Source organism: Tachyglossus aculeatus (genome assembly GCF_015852505.1).
Source record: "Tachyglossus aculeatus isolate mTacAcu1 chromosome 12 unlocalized genomic scaffold, mTacAcu1.pri SUPER_6_unloc_2, whole genome shotgun sequence".
In the NCBI taxonomy this organism is placed as follows: Eukaryota; Metazoa; Chordata; class Mammalia; order Monotremata; family Tachyglossidae; genus Tachyglossus; species Tachyglossus aculeatus.
The window spans coordinates 1,939,446-1,956,324 of record NW_024044829.1 but is presented as its reverse complement, the minus strand read 5'-3'; the positions used below and the strand labels follow the sequence as shown (position 1 = coordinate 1,956,324).

Here is a 16,879-nt window from a genome sequence, read left to right as displayed (position 1 = left end):
GTTGAGTAGAGAGGGTGGTGTTGAGAACAGTAATCTGGTCATCAAGAGTGGGTAGAGAGGATAGGGAGGCGAGGTAGGTTGTGAAGAGCTCAGAGAGATGGATGGGGTTGAGAGAGTGGAGGTCGCTGTGGGGTAGTAATATAGATTTATAGGGGGTAGGAGTGTGAGAGAGGAGGAAGGTGAGAAGGTTATGGTCAGAGAGAGGGATTTCAGAGTTGGTGAGGGTGGAGATAATGAAGCGGTTGGAGATAATAAGGTCGACGGTGACGGTGACGGTAAGGTGACGGTGTGACGGTTTGATAGTAAGGTGACGGTGTGACGGGATTGGAGCAGGAGGTTGGCAGCGTCAAGGAATGATAGAAGGCGGGCGGCAGAGGAATCAGCGGGTACATCGATGTGGTTGTTGAAGTCTCCGAGGATCAGAGTGGGCATGGAAAAAGAGAGAAGGAAATTAAGTGATTTGCCCAAGGTCTCACAGTTGTCACGTGGCAGAGCTGGGATTAGAACCCAGGTCCCCTGACTCCCAGGAAGCGCTGCTTCTCTAGATGGGTGAGCTTTGCTCAGAGTCAATCCAAGGAGAGAGAAACCAAAGGATCAAGGCATCAACAGGAACTTTCTATTCTGGGTGAAAGTACTCCCACCAAGGACCCTCCCCATTGCAGCCTTCACGTCCCGGTTTCTCTGGCTGTAGATAAGGGGGTTCAGGGAGGGGGCACCATGATGTAGAACACGGGCACCAGCTGGTCCAGAGGTGAGGAGTCTAGGGTGGATGTAAGTTATCGAAGGCACCTGAGGTGAAAATCACGGTCGTGACAGTGAGGTGAGGCAGGCAGGTGGAGAAGGCTTTGGCCCGGCCCTCAGCGGCTGACATCCTCAGCACGGCCCGGAAGATGCGCACGTACGAGACCACGAGGGAGACGAAGCAGGGTACACCTAAAAGGTCCCCGGTGAGAACGATCACATGGATGACGAAGTGTGTTTCGGAGCAGGAGAGTCGGACCATGGAGGCGATATCACAGAAGAACGTTCGGATCAGGAAGGACCCACAGAAGGGTAGGGAGAACATCCCAGAGGTTGGGATCTTTGCAAACAGCCCTCTGCTGAGCCATGAGGCGGCGGCCATCTTCCCACAAGTCCCCTGATGACCTCGTAGAGCAAGGGGAGACAGATGGAGGCCTAGCAGTCATAGGACATCGCCGTGAGGAGGAACATCTCTTAACCACCAAACAGAAACACCGAGAAGACCTGGGTGGCATAGCCCAGTAAAGAAATGGATCTATGGTTGACCATGGTGTTGTGGATGGATTTGGGGACGGTGACGGGGATGAAGCTGAAATCGAGGATGGACGGCATAGGAGAGAGTCGAGGGCGGAGACTCAAGTTTACTGCATAGGCGAAGGAAATGATAAACTCCTTCTTAATGTTTTCCAAGAAAACTCTATGGATATACATGCCAGAATGACTACTTGTAGTTTATCTATAAAGCCTCCTTCTGCAGAGTGAAAACCTGAATCTCTTCCTTTGTCTTTGATCCACATTTTGATCATTTGTGGATCAATCATTTTATCATCATTTCGACTGAACGAATGAAGGAATGAATCTTCCTGGCTTCGCCATGAGGATAATCAAGCTACTCTCAACCCCACAGAATTTCATATTTCTAAATTATGCATTGTATGTCATAAATCATTTATTTAAACTAATGCCTGTCTCCCTCTCTATACCTTTCTCTTCCTGTGGGTAGGGAAGGTGTCTACCAACTCTGTTATACTGCAATGAAAATAATAATAGTAATAATAATAATAATGGTAATAATGGTATTTGTTAAGCACGTACTATGTGCAAACTATTGTACTAACCGCTGGGGTCGATATAAGCAAATTGTGTTGGACGCAGTCCCTGTCCCAGGTGGGAATCACAGTCTCTATCACCATTTTACTTAGGAGATAACTGAGGCATAGAGAAGTGAAGTGACTTGCCCAAGGTTACACAGCAGACAGGTGGCAGAGCCGGGATTAGAGCTCATGACCCCAGGCTATGCCATGCTGCTTCTGTGGCATACTGTTCTCTTTCAAGGGCTCAGTACAGTGTTCCGCACACAGTAAGCACTCAATTAATGCCATTGATAGTGATGAATGATGACTGGGGGGCCTTAAGTGGAGGAGGCTGGTATGATTTCTTTTTACCGCTACCATCTCCTCATAGATTCTAAGATGTCTTCTCAGAGGCTACTTTTCTGTCATATGGAATCATTTTTGTGATCAAGGGTCTCTTTTTGATTCCCTCCTTATGATCAAGGATCCCCCTTAACCGTCTGTCTGTGTTTTTGTCCTCTTATTCACTGAAGAAAATAATAATAATAATAATAATAATAATAATAATAATAATAATAATAATAATAATGGTGGCATTTATAAAGCACTTACTATGTGCCATGCACTGTATAAGATACAAGATAACCAGATTGGACACAGCCTCTGTCTCACATGGGGCTCACAGTTTTCATAGCCATTTTGCAGATGAGGTAACTGAACCACAGAGATGAGACTTGACCAAGGTCACAGAGCAGACAAGTGATGGAGAGGGGATTAGGACCCAGGCCCTCTGACGACCAGGTTCGGGGTCTTTCCTCTGGGCTATTCTGCTTCTCTGTTTTGTGAGCACTACCAGAGCACTGTTCTAAGCTCATAGAGAAAACGTCAGGCTTGTTGAACAGGATCATTATCTGAAAGGGCTTGCAATCCTATGGAGGAGGAGGACATTCAAGTGAATTACAGACGGGAAGCAGCAGAGTGCAAGGATTTGGACATAATCCCTATGGGGCTGGGGTGGGGTAAGTATCCAAGTACTTGGGGGTAAAGACCTAAGGGTCCAGGCAACCCAGAAGGGACAGTGAATAAATAGGGTGGGTGGAGGCAGGGGAAACCCACATACCCCAACCACCCCAAGTACTACATCGCAACCCTCCCAAGCATTGGGAATCAGTTCTGGGAGAGAAGCTGGATCCTAGAGAGAAGGAGGCTAGCCACTTAACAATAAAATGTTGCACAGAAAGTCATCCGGGACCATATTAACCATTCAATCAGTGGTATTTAATGAGTGCTTACCGTGTGCAGAATGCTGTACTAAGCACTACTATAGAACAGAGACGGTAGACATGTTCTCTGCCCACAGTGAGATTATGGACTAGTGGGGGAGACAGAAATGAATATAAATATATCAATTATGGATATGGACATAGGTTCTGTGGGGCTGAGGGAGGGGCGAATAAAGGGAGCAAATTCAAGTGCAAGGGTGGCACGGAAGGGAGTGGGAGAAGAGGAAATGAGGACTCTGTCAGGGAAGACCTCTTGGAGGAGATTTGCCTTCAGTAAGGCTGTGAAGGTGGTGAGAGTGATCTGTAGTGGACATGAGATGGATCAGCTGAAAACGGAATGTCCGTTTATGATACTGGATAAATAGCAGTATCCTCTAGACTGTGAACCCGTTGTTGGGTATATGTTACCAATTTGTACTTCCCAAGCGTTTTTAATACAGTGCTCTGCACACAGTAAGAGCTCAATGAATACGACTGAGTACATGAATAGCAATTTAGTTATGGAAGCATTTGGTATCTGGGAAGTCAAGGGAAGGGAGAGAGGGTAGCAAAGAGTGGTCAAGACTGTAAGCTTCTTGTGGGAGCGGAATGGCTCTGCCAATTCTGTTGTGTTGGACTCTCCCAAACGTTTAGTATAAAGTGCTGCACAGAGTAAGCGCTCAGTGAACACCACTGACTACCCCTGCTCTCTCTCCCTCCCTTCAGGCTCGTGTCTCCTCCTCCCTTCAGGACATCTCCATCTAGATGTCTGCCCGCCATCTAAAACTCGATATGTCCAAGACTGAACTCCTTATCTTCCCGCCCAAACCCTTCCCTCTCCCTGACTTTCCTGTCACTGTAGATGGCACTACCATCCTTCCCGTCTCACAAACCCTCAACATTGGTGTAATCCTCGACTCCACGCTGTCGTTCACCGCACACATCCAATCTGTCACCAAAACCTGCCGGTCTCACCTCCACAACATCGCCAAGGTCCGCCTTTTCCTCTCCATCCAAACAGCTACCTTGCTGGTTCAATCTTTCATCCTATCCCGACTGGAATACTGCATCAGCCTTCTCTCTGATCTCCCATCCTCCTGTCTCTCCATACTTCAGTCTATACATCACGCTACTGCCCGGATCATCTTTGTGCAGAAACGCTCTAGGCATGTTACCCCCCTCCTCAAAAATCTCCAGTGGCTGCCTGACAACCTACAAATCAAGCAAAAACTCCTCACTCTCGGCTTCAAGGCAATCCATCACCTCGCCCCCTCCTACCTCACCTCCCTTCTCTCGTTCTACAGCCCAGCCCACACCCTCCGCTCCTCTGCCGCTCTCCTCCTCACTGTACCTCGTTCTCACCTGTCCCGCCATCGACCCCCGGCCCACGTCCTTCCCCTGGACTGGAATGCCCTCCCTCCGCACATCCGCCAAGTTTGCTCTCGTCCTCCCTTCAAAGCCCTACTGAGAGCTCACCTCCTCCAAGAGGCCTTCCCAGACTGATCCCCCTTTTTCCTCTCCTCCTCCCCATCCCCCCACCCTACCTCCCTCCCCACCCCACAGCACCTGTGTATATGTTTGTGCAGATGTATTACTCTATTTATTTTACTTGTACATACTTACTATTCTATTTATTTTGTTAATGATGTGCATCTAGCTTTATATGTTCTGACGACTTGACACCTGTCCACATGTTTTGTTTTGTTGTCTCTCTCCCCCTTCTAAACAGTGAACCCGTTGTTGGGTAGGAACCGTCTCTATATGTTGCTAACTTGTACTTCCCAAGCGCTTAGTACAGTGCTCTGCACACAGTAAGCTCTCACTAAATAAGATTGAAAGAATCCCCGCTATGCTGAAGATCTCCTGCTCCGAGGACCACGTAGCCATGAACATGGGCATGACCACAGGGGTAGTGTTATCCATCGTCTGCTTCATACCCATTGTCGTCTCGTACATCCACATTTTCTGGGCCGTGCTGAGGAGGCCGGCCACCGAGAGCCGGGCCAAAGCCTTCTCCACATGTCTGTCCCACTTCGCCATAGTCATTGCTTTTTTCTTTACTGGGACATTCGCCTACCTCTAACCGTCCTCAGACTCCCCCTCAACGCTTGACCTGCTGCCCTCCGCGTTCTACAACGTGGTGCCCCACACCCTCAACCCCCTCATATCTACAGCCTGAGGAATAAAGATGTGAAATCTGCCCTGGGGAGGGTCCTAAAAGGTACACTTTCCCAGCTCCCTCTCTGGCACAAAACGTCTGTTCATCTGTGCCAATCATCCCCGCCATTTTAAGAGGGATTGTCCACGGATTTGTACAGATTCACAGCCGTCCTCTGGATCTAAAGACAGGAAGGTTTTCTTGTGTGTGCTGCTGTGGCTGAGAAGGCCCTTCTTCATGATCAGAAGTTATAGATCTTTCCTTGATCCCTGTTAGATTTGCATGGGAGAAATACAAGATACCCAGTAAGCACTCAATAAATACGATGGATTGAATGAAAGAATATTTCCTTCCTGATCCACTTTTTCCTAGCAGCCACCTGTACATGACAGTCCCCTCAGATGTTTAAAAATGAACACCCCTAGTCTGAATATCAATAAAGCAATCAGTAGTATTTCTTGAGTGGTTACTCTGTGGAGAACACTATACTAAGCTCATGGAAAGTGTTATAGAGTTGGTAGGCGTGAGCCCTGCTCTCAAAGAGTTTATAATGTAGTGGTGGACCTAAACACTAAACTAAAATACAGGTGTGGGAAAGCAATAATGATAAGCATATAAGAACAATAAGGGAGATAGTATCCAAGCGCTTAGGATGACAGGGAAGTGCTGATGTGGTAGTTGGGGGTAGGAGCGGGGCAGGCAAAAGAGAGTGTGTAGGAAAGCAACTGGTAATGTAAGAGATGAGAATGTCACAGTGAGCATATTAAATTGAGAGTAATAAAGTGTGGCTATTGGGATGTAGTGGGGGAAGCAGAGGATGAATTGTGGAGAAAGAACCGATTGAATGCCCTAAGCTAATGATCAGAAGTTCCTACCGACGGGAATGGATATCCAATGAGAGGTTTACAGGGGTGGAGAGATATATGCAATACGATGTTTTAGAAAAATGATACAGGCAACAAGGTTTACTATGAACTGGAGAGGAGAGAGACTGGTGGCATGGAGGTCGGCGAGGAGGCGGATGCAGTAGTCGAGAGGGGACATGATCAGTGCTTGCACCAGCATATAACCAGTTTGGATGGAAAAGGAAGGGCAGATTATGGAAATGCTGTGCGGGAAGAATTGGGAGGAGAGAGAGAGAAAGAGAGAGAGAGAGAGATTGGGAGGAAATCAATCAACCAGTCAATGAATAAGGGGACCCAGAACTGAACCTTGAGAGGTTCGCCTAACGTTACATGATGGGAGGCCGAGGAAGACCCAGCCAGCAAATTTGGAGAACAACTGAGGGGTGGGGGGTACTGAGGATTCTTTACCACTTTCCCAGCTTCCTCCCCCGGACGTGGCTGATGTCAACAGGTCAGTGATAGACATTCCATGAAAACAGCTGGTAAACTTGGGACCCCGGCTTCATTATTCTCCTCACTGAGAAGCAGCGTGGCTTAGTGGAACGAGCACGGACTTGGGAGTCAGAGTTTTAGGGGTCTTTATCCCGGCTACTCCACTTGTCAGCTGTGTGGCTTTGGGCAAGTCACCTAACTTCTCTGGGACTCAGTTGCCTCATCTGTAAAATGGGGATGAAGACTGTGAACCCCATGTGGGACAACCCAATTACCTTATATCTACCCCAGCGCTTAGAACAGTGCTTGGCACATAGTAATCATAGTTATCATTCAGGTCCACCTGTGGAGTGATCATTAGTCCGTTGACGTCATTTCAGAAAAGAGTCCCAGATTGGGACCCACATGGGAATGGGTAGTAATTTAGGTTGTGAGGGCGGGGACCACAGAGAGCCGACCGTCCGGGCCTTCCAAGATTCCTGACGGTCACCTGTCTAAGTGGATCCCCGGACCCCTCCTCCAAAGGGGGATCCCCCAGGAAATAACCCCGCTATCGTCTGAGGGGACGGCACAACCAGCCGGAGAGCCGGAACAGGGAGGGAGGATCCTCACCCTTCGCCCAGACCTTTCAGTCACCGCCACCCGCGTCCAGGACGGACGAGATGGAGTGAGCCTCTCTATCAGCAGAGGTCGATGCTACCCAGCCCGGTGACTCCGGAGAGGAGCAGGGGAAAGGTGAGGGGCAGGGAAGGGGAATTTCAATATAAGCCCAGGATATAACAGGAATTTTCCTGTTCTTCCTTAATAATAATAATAATTGTGGTATTTGTCAAGTGCTTACCATGTACCTAACACCATATTCTGTGCTGGAGAAGATATGATATAATCAGATTGGACACTGTCCCTGTCCCACATGGGGCTCATCGTCTTAATTCCCATTTTACAGATGATAAAACCAAGGAACAGAAAAGTTAAATGACTTGCCCGAGGTCACCCAGCAGGTAGGTGGCGGAGCCGGGATTAAGACCAAGGTCTCCTAGACTCCCAGGACCATCCTCTTTCCACTAGGCTGTGCTGCTTCTCCAATTACGTAGAATTATGTGACCACAATCCTGGCGGATGTTTGCAAATAGAATAGACTTCTAGGACTCAGGAATGGTTACCCCGTTCTCTCTCTCATTTTTTTCTCTCCCTTATGCTCTCCTTCACACCCTCCTGCTTTTCTCCCCCTCTCATTCTCTCGTACTTTTACTCCCTTACACTTGCTTTCCCTCAATCTCTCTCTGGCTTTTTCTCTCTTCTATGTTTTTCTCCTCACTCTCTTATTTTTCTCTTCCTCTCACTCTTGCTCCCTTTTCTCCCACTCGCTCGGTTTCCTCCCTCTTCCTTTCTGTCTCCCTTTCACTCTCCCTTGCTCTCTCGTTTATTCTCCCCCTCCTGATCTTTTTCCCTCTCTCTGTCTTGCCTTTTCTCTCCCTCGTTCTCTCTTTCCCTCACCTTTTCTCTTGCTTTTCTCTCCTCACACTTTCTCTGAATCACTCCTTCTCCTCCTTCTCTCGTTCCCTCTCACTTTTGCCTCCCTTGCACTCTCTTTCCCTCACTCCCTTACTCACTTTTTCTCTTCCTCTTTCTTTCCCTCACTCACTCTCACTTTTCCCTCCTTTTTCTCTTTCCCACTCCCTTTTTCCATCATACTCTCTCTCTCCCTCCCTGCCGCCCTCACTCATTTTTCTGTCCCTCACTCTCATTTTTTCTCTCCTCCTTCCTCTCTTCCCCTCTCCCTCTTTCTCTCATCCTTTCTCTCTCCCTGCCTCCCTTGTTCTTCGTACAAGGATGAGGATGATGTCGAATGTCACTTCTGGGGAGTACGTTGTCTTGGAGGGTTTCTCGGCTCAGCCCCAGTTAGAGAAGATCCTCTTCGCAGTTAGCTTGCTCTTCTACCTCCTATCCCTGGTGGGCAAAACTGCCGTCATTTTGGTGACCCGACTGTCTTACCTCTCTCTCGTGGACCTCTGCATCACCACCAGCATCGTCCCCCAGCTTCTGTGGAACCTCCGGGGGCCCTCCAAGGCCATCACCATGGTCGGTTGTGCGGTCCGGCTCTACATCTCCCTGGCCCTGGAGTCGACGGAGTGCATCCTTCTGGCCGTCATGGCCTTGGACCATCACGCTGCTGTCTGTCGACCGCTTCACTACACCACCGTCAGGCACTCGCGACTCCATCGGGCCGCGGTGGGCTTGGCCCCGCTGAGCGGGGTGCAGAACACCACGATTCAGGCCACCGTCATCTTCTTCCTGCTTCGCTGTGGACACTGGAGACTTCCCCACGTCCTCTGTGAGATGTCCACCATGCTCAAGCTGGCATATGTGGACGTCCGGGCCAATGAGATCCGGCTCATAGTGGGCACTTTGGTCCTGATTCTCCTGCCCTTGAGCCTGATCTCAGTTTCTTATGGATCCATTGCCCGGGCCATGCTGAGGATCAAGTCAACTCGGTTCTGGAGGAAGTCTCTGGGCACCTGCGGTTCCCACCTCCTGGTGGTCACTCCCTTCTACGGGTCCATCAAGGTGGTCTACATCTGGCCCAACAGCTCCTTCTCTGGGACTTTGGACAAGTTTCTGACCCTCTTCTACACCGCGGGCACCCCCACCCTCAACCCGCTCATCTACATCCTGAGGAACAACGACGTGAAGGGGGCAGTGAAGAGGATTCTGGGAAAAGACCAGAGTTCAGAAAAAGGCCAACATCTTGAATCAAATTGTTCTAGAGTTCTTGAGAAGGGCGGGAAAGGTAGCAGCTAAAACAGACAACTCTCCACCGAAGGAAAATAGAAATCTGGACATAAATCCGGTAGCTAACATAATTGTGGTATTTGTTAAGCACTTACCATGTGCCTAGTACTGACCTAAGTGCTGGGATAGGTGCAAGATAAGCAGGTCCCACATGGGGTACACAGTCTAAGTAAGAGGAAGAACAGGTATCGAGTAACTGAGGAGCAGAGAAGTTAAGTGAGCTGCCTAAGGTCACACGGCCAGTACGTGGCAGAGTCAGGATTAGAACCCAGGTCCTCTGGCTCGCAGGCACATGGTTTCTCCAGTAGTCCAAACTGCTTCACTAAAATACCCCCGGGACACAAATCCATGGAATCCTAAGCTTCGTATCCTGAATCATCATCATCATCATCATCAATCATATTTATTGAGTGCTTACTGTGTGCAGAGCACTGTACTAAGCGCTTGGGAAGTACAAATTGGCAACATATAGAGACAGTCCCTGCCCAACAGTGGGCTTACAGTCTAAAAGGGGGAGACAGAGAACAAAACCAAACATACTAACAAAATAAAATAAATAGAATAGATATGTACAAGTAAAATAAATAAATAAATAAATAGAGTAATAAATATGTACAAACATATATACATATATACAGGTGCTGTGGGGAAGGGAAGGAGGTAAGATGGGGGGGATGGAGAGGGGGACGAGGGGGGAGAGGAGGGAAAGAGCTCAGTCTGGGAAGGCCTCCTGGAGGAGGTGAGCTCTCAGTAGGGCCTTGAAGGGAGGAAGAGAGCTAGCTTGGCGGATGGGCAGAGGGAGGGCATTCCAGGCCCGGGGGATGATGTGGGCCGGGGGTCAATGGCGGGACAGGCGAGAACGAGGTACGGTGAGGAGATTAGCGGCAGAGGAGCGGTGGGTGTGGGCTGGGCTATAGAAGGAGAGAAGGGAGGCGAGGTAGAAGGGGGCAAGGTGATGGAGAGCCTTGAAGCCCAGGGTGAGGAGTTTCTGCCTGATGCGCAGATTGATTGGTAGCCACTGGAGATTTTTGTGGAGGGGAGTAATATGCCCAGAGCGTTTCTGGACAAAGATAATCCGGGCAGCATCATGAAGTATGGATTGAAGTGGGGAGAGACACGAGGATGGGAGATCAGAGAGAAGGCTGATGCAGTAGTTCAGACGGGATAGGATGAGAGCTTGAATGAGCAGGGTAGCGGTATGGATGGAGAGGAAAGGGCGGATCTTGGCAATGTTGCAGAGCTGAGACCGGCATTTTTTGGTGACGGCTTAGAGGTATGTAACCATTGATGAGATACTCTACAGTACAGAATGTGTGTTAATCAACTTTCCCATCTTCACTATGATTAATGCCTGCTTTCTCGTTTAAGACTGCAAGCTCCTTGTGGGCAGAAACACTGTCTGTTATACTGTATTGTCTCAAGTATTTAGTACAGTGCTTTGTACACAGTAATCATTCAATAAATACCACTGATGAATGTATTAATGTCTGTCTCCCCCTTTGGATTGTGTGCTTGGTGTGGGCAGGGAATATGTCTACCAAATCTGTTTTATTGTACTCTCCCAAGCGCTTAGTAAATGCTCTGCACACAGTAAACGCTCAACAAATACCAATGATAGATTGATTGATGTCTGTTTTCCCCTCTAGGCTGTGAGCTCCCTGGTAGGCAGTGGACATGTCTACCAATTCTGTTTTATTGTACTCTCTCAAGTGCTTAGTACAATGCTCTGTACACAGAAAGCGCTCAATAAATGCGATTAAGTGTTTGATACTAATCTCAGCCCCTCAGTACTTACTGTAAATGTTCTTAATCCCCTACTATTTCCCTTTCCTCAGTCTATTCTCATGCCTGTCTTCCCATGAAGATTCGTAGCTCGTTGTGGGCAAGGAAAGTGTCTACCATCTCTGTTGTATTGTACTTTCCCAAGTGCTCAGTACCGAGCTCTGTGCGCAATAAGTGCTCAATAAATAACACTGATGGTTGATTGACTACTGTAAGTAAGCCCGAATTGAAGTTGTCATATGCCATAATTTGGAACAATGTAGCTATCGAGGTGAATAACCTGAAAATATCCGCTAGGGTTGAGACACAATGGGTGAGCAGAAAACCCAAGACGGAATAGTAGGAATACTGTACCATCGGGCATTCCCAAGTAATTACCAAGTACTACATTAATAAAATTAAATCCATCAGGTCCGACCTCCCCAAAGTCACTCCCCCACCTTCTCCAACCCCCCGACTCTCAACACTCTTTGCTACTCTCCCATCCTTCCAAGGAGTTTCCTCAGAGGAGCTCTCCTCCCTCCTCTCAAGTGCTACTCCGGCCACCTGTGCTTCTGACCCCATTTCCTCTCATCTCATGAATTCTCTCGCTCCGTCTCTTTTCCCCTCCTTAATTTCCATCTTCAACCACTCATTGTCCACTGGTTCCTTCCCCTCTGCCTTCAAACATGCCCACGTCTCTCCCATCCTAATAAAACCCTCTCTTGACCGCACCTCACCTTCCAGTTATCGCCCCATCTCCCTCCTACCATTCCTTTCCAAATTCCTTGAACGAGTTGTCTACACGCACTGCCTCGAGTTCCTCAACACCTATTCTCTTCTCGACTCCCTCGAGTCTGGCTTCCGTCCCCTACGTTCCACGGAAATGGCCCTCTCAAAGGTCACCAATGACCTCCTGCTTGCCAATTCCAACGGCTTATACTCTATCCTAATCCTCCTCGACCTCTCAGCTGCCTTCGACACTGTGGAGCACACCCTTCTCCTCAACACGCTATCCAACCTTGGCTTCACAGACTCCGTCCTCTCCTGGTTCTCCTCTTATCTCTCCGGTCATTCATTCTCAGTCTCTTTTGCAGGCTCCTCCTCCCCCTCCCATCCCTTTTCTGTGGGGGTTCCCCAAGAGTCATTTCTTGGTCCCCTTCTGTTCTCGATCTACACTCACTCCCTTGGTGACCTCATTCGCTCCCACGGCTTCAACTATCATCTCTACGCTGATGACACCCAAATCTACATCTCTGCCCTGGCTCTCTTCCCCTCCCTCCAGGCTCGCATCTCCTCCTGACTTCAGGACATCTCCATCTGGATGTCTGCCCGCCACCTAAAACTCAACATGTCCAAGACTGAACTCCTTCTCTTCCCTCCCAAACCCTGCCCTCTCCCTGAATTTCCCATCACTTTTGATGGCACTACCATCCTTCCCATCTCACAGGCCCGCAGCCTTGGTGTCATCCTCAACTCCGCTCTCTCATTCACCCCTCAGCCTTCCCAGACTGAGCCCCCTCCTTCCTCTCCCTATCGTCCCCCTCTCCATCCCCCCGTCTTACCTCCTTCCCTTCCCCACAGCACCTGTATATATGTAAATATGTTTGTACATATTTATTACTCTATTTATTTATTTATTTATTTATTTATTTTACTTGTACATATCTATTCTATTTATTTTATTTTGTTAATATGTTTGGTTTGGTTCTCTGTCTCCCCCTTCTAGACTGTGAGCCCACTGTTGGGTAGGGGACTGTCTCTATATGTTGCCAACTTGTACTTCCCAAGCGCTTAGTACAGTGCTCTGCACACAGTAAGCGCTCAATAAAAACGATTGATTAATTGATTGATTGATTACGTGCAGTGCTCTGCGCACAGTAAGCGCTCAATAAATACCATTGATTCATTGATTGATTGATAGCATTGCCTAGTGGCCATGAGATTCAGGAGACCCTTGTTCAAATCTCTGGTCTACTGTGTGACCTTAGGAAAGTCAATTTCCCTTACTGAGCAACAGTTTCTTCATCTGTAAAATGGGGTTAAGATAGATTTTGTGAACCCTGTCTTAGCCAGGGACTGTTTCCAATCTCATAACCTTGTACCTACCCCAGAGATTAGCGTATAGTAAGTGCAGGATAATTATTTTAGTGGTATTTGTTAAGGCCTTACTATGTGTCAAGCATTATTATAAGCGCCAATAAATAGTAAATATTACTATTCGTATTATTAATTGTTATGATAATATTAATATTGTTCATAGGACTAATCTGTTCCATTCGTAGGACCAACCTCTTCCTGTTCCATGTGCCTTATTTACAGGTGATTTGATTAATTTACCAAAGTTTCAGTGACGGAGAACTAGCAGTTCATTTGCACACTTAATCTGTTCTCAATCCTGAAAATTGAAAACTGTTGAAATTTTGATCTCAGCCTTAACTCACTGCGTTCTTTTGAAATAAATCTGTGAGTAGCTAGAAATGTTTCCTAATAGGTGGACCCAAATGAATCCTGTGTGAATGGGGATTTGATAGTCATTGCCTTTCGTGAGGTTTTACCATGAGAAGCAGCATGGCCTAATGGAATAAGCCCAGGCCTGGGAGATGGAGGACCTGTTTTCCCATCCCATCTCGGCCACCTGTCTGCTGTGTGACCTTAGGCAAGTCACTTCACTTGTCTGTGCTTTATTTCTCCCGTTATGCCTCCTATTTAGACTGTGAGCCCCATGTGGGATGAGATTCATTCTTTAATTCAATCGTATTTATTGAGCACTTATTGTGTACAGAGCACTGTACTAAGCGCTTGGGAAGTACAAGTCGGCATCATATGGAGACGGTCCCTAGCCAACAACGGGCTTGTCCAACCTCATTGACTCATATCTATCCAAGCTCTAAGAAGAGTGTATGACACATACTAAGCACCTAATAAAGAATATTTAAAAAATCCCTGCCTCTGTCCCCCAAGAATGTGTGACCCATTGGCAAGAGGTGGAATGTGGGAGGTCAACAAAAGGTTAATTATTATGAGTCATAATAACGATAATAATAACAATTATGGTATTTGTTAAGAGCTTAGTATGTGCCAGGCACACAGTAAGTGCTGGGGTGGATTCAAGCAAGTCAGGTTAGACACAGTCCTTGTCCCATGTGGGGCTAACAATCTTAATCCCCACTATACACATGAGGTAACAGGGGCACAGAGAAGTGAAGTGGCTTACCCAAGGTCACACAGCAGACAAGTGGCAGAGACAGGATTAGAACCTATGACCTTCTGACTTCCAGGCACGGGCTCTATCCACTAAGCCATGCTGCTTCTGGGTCATGAAGATCAGTAAGCAACGGACTGGGACAACAAGGTTTTGATTTCAGGGAAGGTAATAAAATGCACTTGTTAAGCACTTACTCTGAGCCAACTGTGCTGAACCTTGGGGTAGATACACGGTAATACGGTCAAGCACCGTCCATCTCCCCCTACAGAGCACTCACAGTCTAAGCGGGAGGGAGGAGAGGCATTGAATCCCTGTTCTACAAGTGAGGAAACCGAGGCACAGAGAAGTTAAGTGACGTCCCCAAGACAAGTGGCGGGGCCAGAATTAGGACCCAGGTATGGCGGGGAAAGTGTTCATTTGCTGTTACATTGTTCTTTCCCAAGAGCTTAGTATAGTGCTCTGCACACAGTGAGCACTCAATAAATCCTACTGATTAATTCTGACTCCCTGGCCCATATTCGTTCCACTAGGCTCTTGTTTGTGGGAAGTAAACATGTCTATCAATTCTCTCATATTGTACTCTTCCAGGTGCTTAGTTGAGTGCAGTAAGCGCTCAATACATACAATTGATTAACTGATGTATTGCTGCTTTTCCAGTCCATGAACAAATCCACTCCCTTCCTGATTCTCTCTGAAGCCTGCGGACATGCAAGACTGCGCTTCTTCCCACAGTATCGGAATTTCCACCTCTCGTCGGAACTCACAAAGCCGCCAGAAAACAAAGAAGACATCTCAGCGTCTGTTCCCTGCTCAATAATGTCTTGATGGTTTAGAATGCAAAAGGTAATTTTAATGTGCAGTAGATTTTTTAATGGTATCTGTAAGCGCTTACTACCTGTCAGGCACGGTATTAAGTGCTGTGATAAATACAAGATGGTTCCCATGTGGGGCTCACCATTCTCATTCGCATTTTACAGATGAGGTAACTGAGGGACGGAGACGTGAAGCGACTTGTCCAAGGTTCATCAAGACTCCCTGGCAATCTATTGATTTGAACCCGTTGTTGGGCAGGTATTCTCTCTGTTGTCAAATTGTAGTATAGTGCTCTGCACACAGTAAGCGCTCAATAAATACGATTGAATGAATGAATTTCATGAGAAGCAGTGTGGCTTAGCGGAAAGAGTACGGGCTTGGGATTCAGAGGACGTGGGTTCTAATCTCGACTATGTCACTTGTATGCTGTGTGACCTTGGGCAATGCACATAGCTTCTCTGTCTCAGTTACCTCATCTGTAAAATGGGGATTAAGACCGTGAGCCCCACGTGGGACAACCTGATTACCTTGTAACTACCTCAACGCTTAGAACAGTGCTTGGCACACAGTGAGTGCTTAACAAATACTGTAATTATTCACAATTATTATTTTTATTTCAGGGCATCGGTCATCGACAGCACACCTGCTGCCTAGGAGCTGGCAAGCTAAAGGAAGGTTCCCTGGGGCGGCTTCTGCCCTTAAGGTTTTTCCATCACGGCCTTCATGTCCCGGTTCCTCAGGCTGTAGATGAGGGAGTTCAGGGTGGGGGACACCACAGAGTGGAACACGGACAGAGTCAGTTCCAGCACCGAGGGGGAGTAGAATATCGGCTTCAAGTAGGCAGAGGAGCCAGAAGTGATGAAAAGGGTGACGACGGCGAGGTGAGTCATGCAGTTGGAGAAGACTGTGGCCAGGCACTCGGCGGCTGGCATCCCCAAAATGGCCCGGACGTTTAGCGTGCAAGAGACCATGAAGACCACGAAGCAGAAGAAGGGTAAACGAATGGTCGTGGCTAAACTCAGGTTTTCGCGCCTTGGCTAGAGGAGCAGGCGAGCCTCAGCAACTGGAGACCGTCGCAGAAGAACTGGGGGACACTGTTGGGGCCACAGAAAGACAGAGAGAAAGCACTGGTCGGTTAGAGGGCAGTGTTCAGAGCGCTGCTGAGCCAGGAGGCGGCCAGCATGTTGGCAAAGGCCCTGTGGTGCATGATGGTTTCAAAGTTCAGGGGGCGGCAGATGGCCACGAAGCGGGCATGGGACATGACGGTCAGCAGGGCCATCTCCGGTTCCTGCCAAGAAAATCACGAGAAAGAACGATAAAATCACGAGAAAAGTATGAGAAGCGCCAGCCGGCAGGGAGATGGAGTTCACGTTCAAGAGGGAGTTGAGGATGGATGTGGGGATGGTGAAGGAGACGTAGCAGAGGTCGATGAGGGCCACGTTCCTGAGGAAGAAGTACATGGGTGTGTGGAGGCGCCGGTCTAAGGCGGTGACTGCGATAGTGAGGAGTTTCCCCATCAGGGCCGCCAGGTAGACCAGGAGGAACTGCACGGCGTGTACCAGCTGCAACTCCCGGACCCCTGAAAATCCCAGCAGCAGGAATCCCGTCACCGCCGTGCGGTTGGTCATATCGTCTGACATCTGCCCGGAAGTCCATACTGAGAACTTGAGCAACACCCCAAGGACGGCACTGTCAGAAAGATGAAATTGCTGAGTTGGAAGGAACGCCTCAGA

At 48.2% G+C, this 16,879-nt stretch overlaps 1 protein-coding gene across 1 annotated transcript; it reads left to right on the top strand.

The window, feature by feature from the left end:
* The first annotated feature begins 8,404 nt into the window (after positions 1 to 8,404).
* Positions 8,405 to 16,187, top strand: LOC119921237 (olfactory receptor 2G3-like). The gene is made up of 3 exons (XM_038741571.1): positions 8,405 to 9,139; positions 15,066 to 15,130; positions 16,103 to 16,187. Exons 1-3 carry the CDS (start codon positions 8,405 to 8,407, stop codon positions 16,185 to 16,187), a joined length of 885 nt encoding a protein of 294 aa, XP_038597499.1.
* The last annotated feature ends 692 nt before the right edge of the window (positions 16,188 to 16,879 follow it).

Excerpts from the sequence above, each read along its gene's own strand:
- LOC119921237 (XM_038741571.1), top strand. The coding sequence starts at position 8,405 with ATGAGGATGATGTCGAATGTCACTTCTGGGGAGTACGTTGTCTTGGAG. Across the intron at positions 9,140-15,065 it reads CCTTCTACGGGTCCATCAAG|TATCGGAATTTCCACCTCTC; the intron begins GTGGTCTACATC and ends TTCTTCCCACAG. Across the intron at positions 15,131-16,102 it reads AACAAAGAAGACATCTCAGC|CGTGCAAGAGACCATGAAGA; the intron begins GTCTGTTCCCTG and ends CCGGACGTTTAG.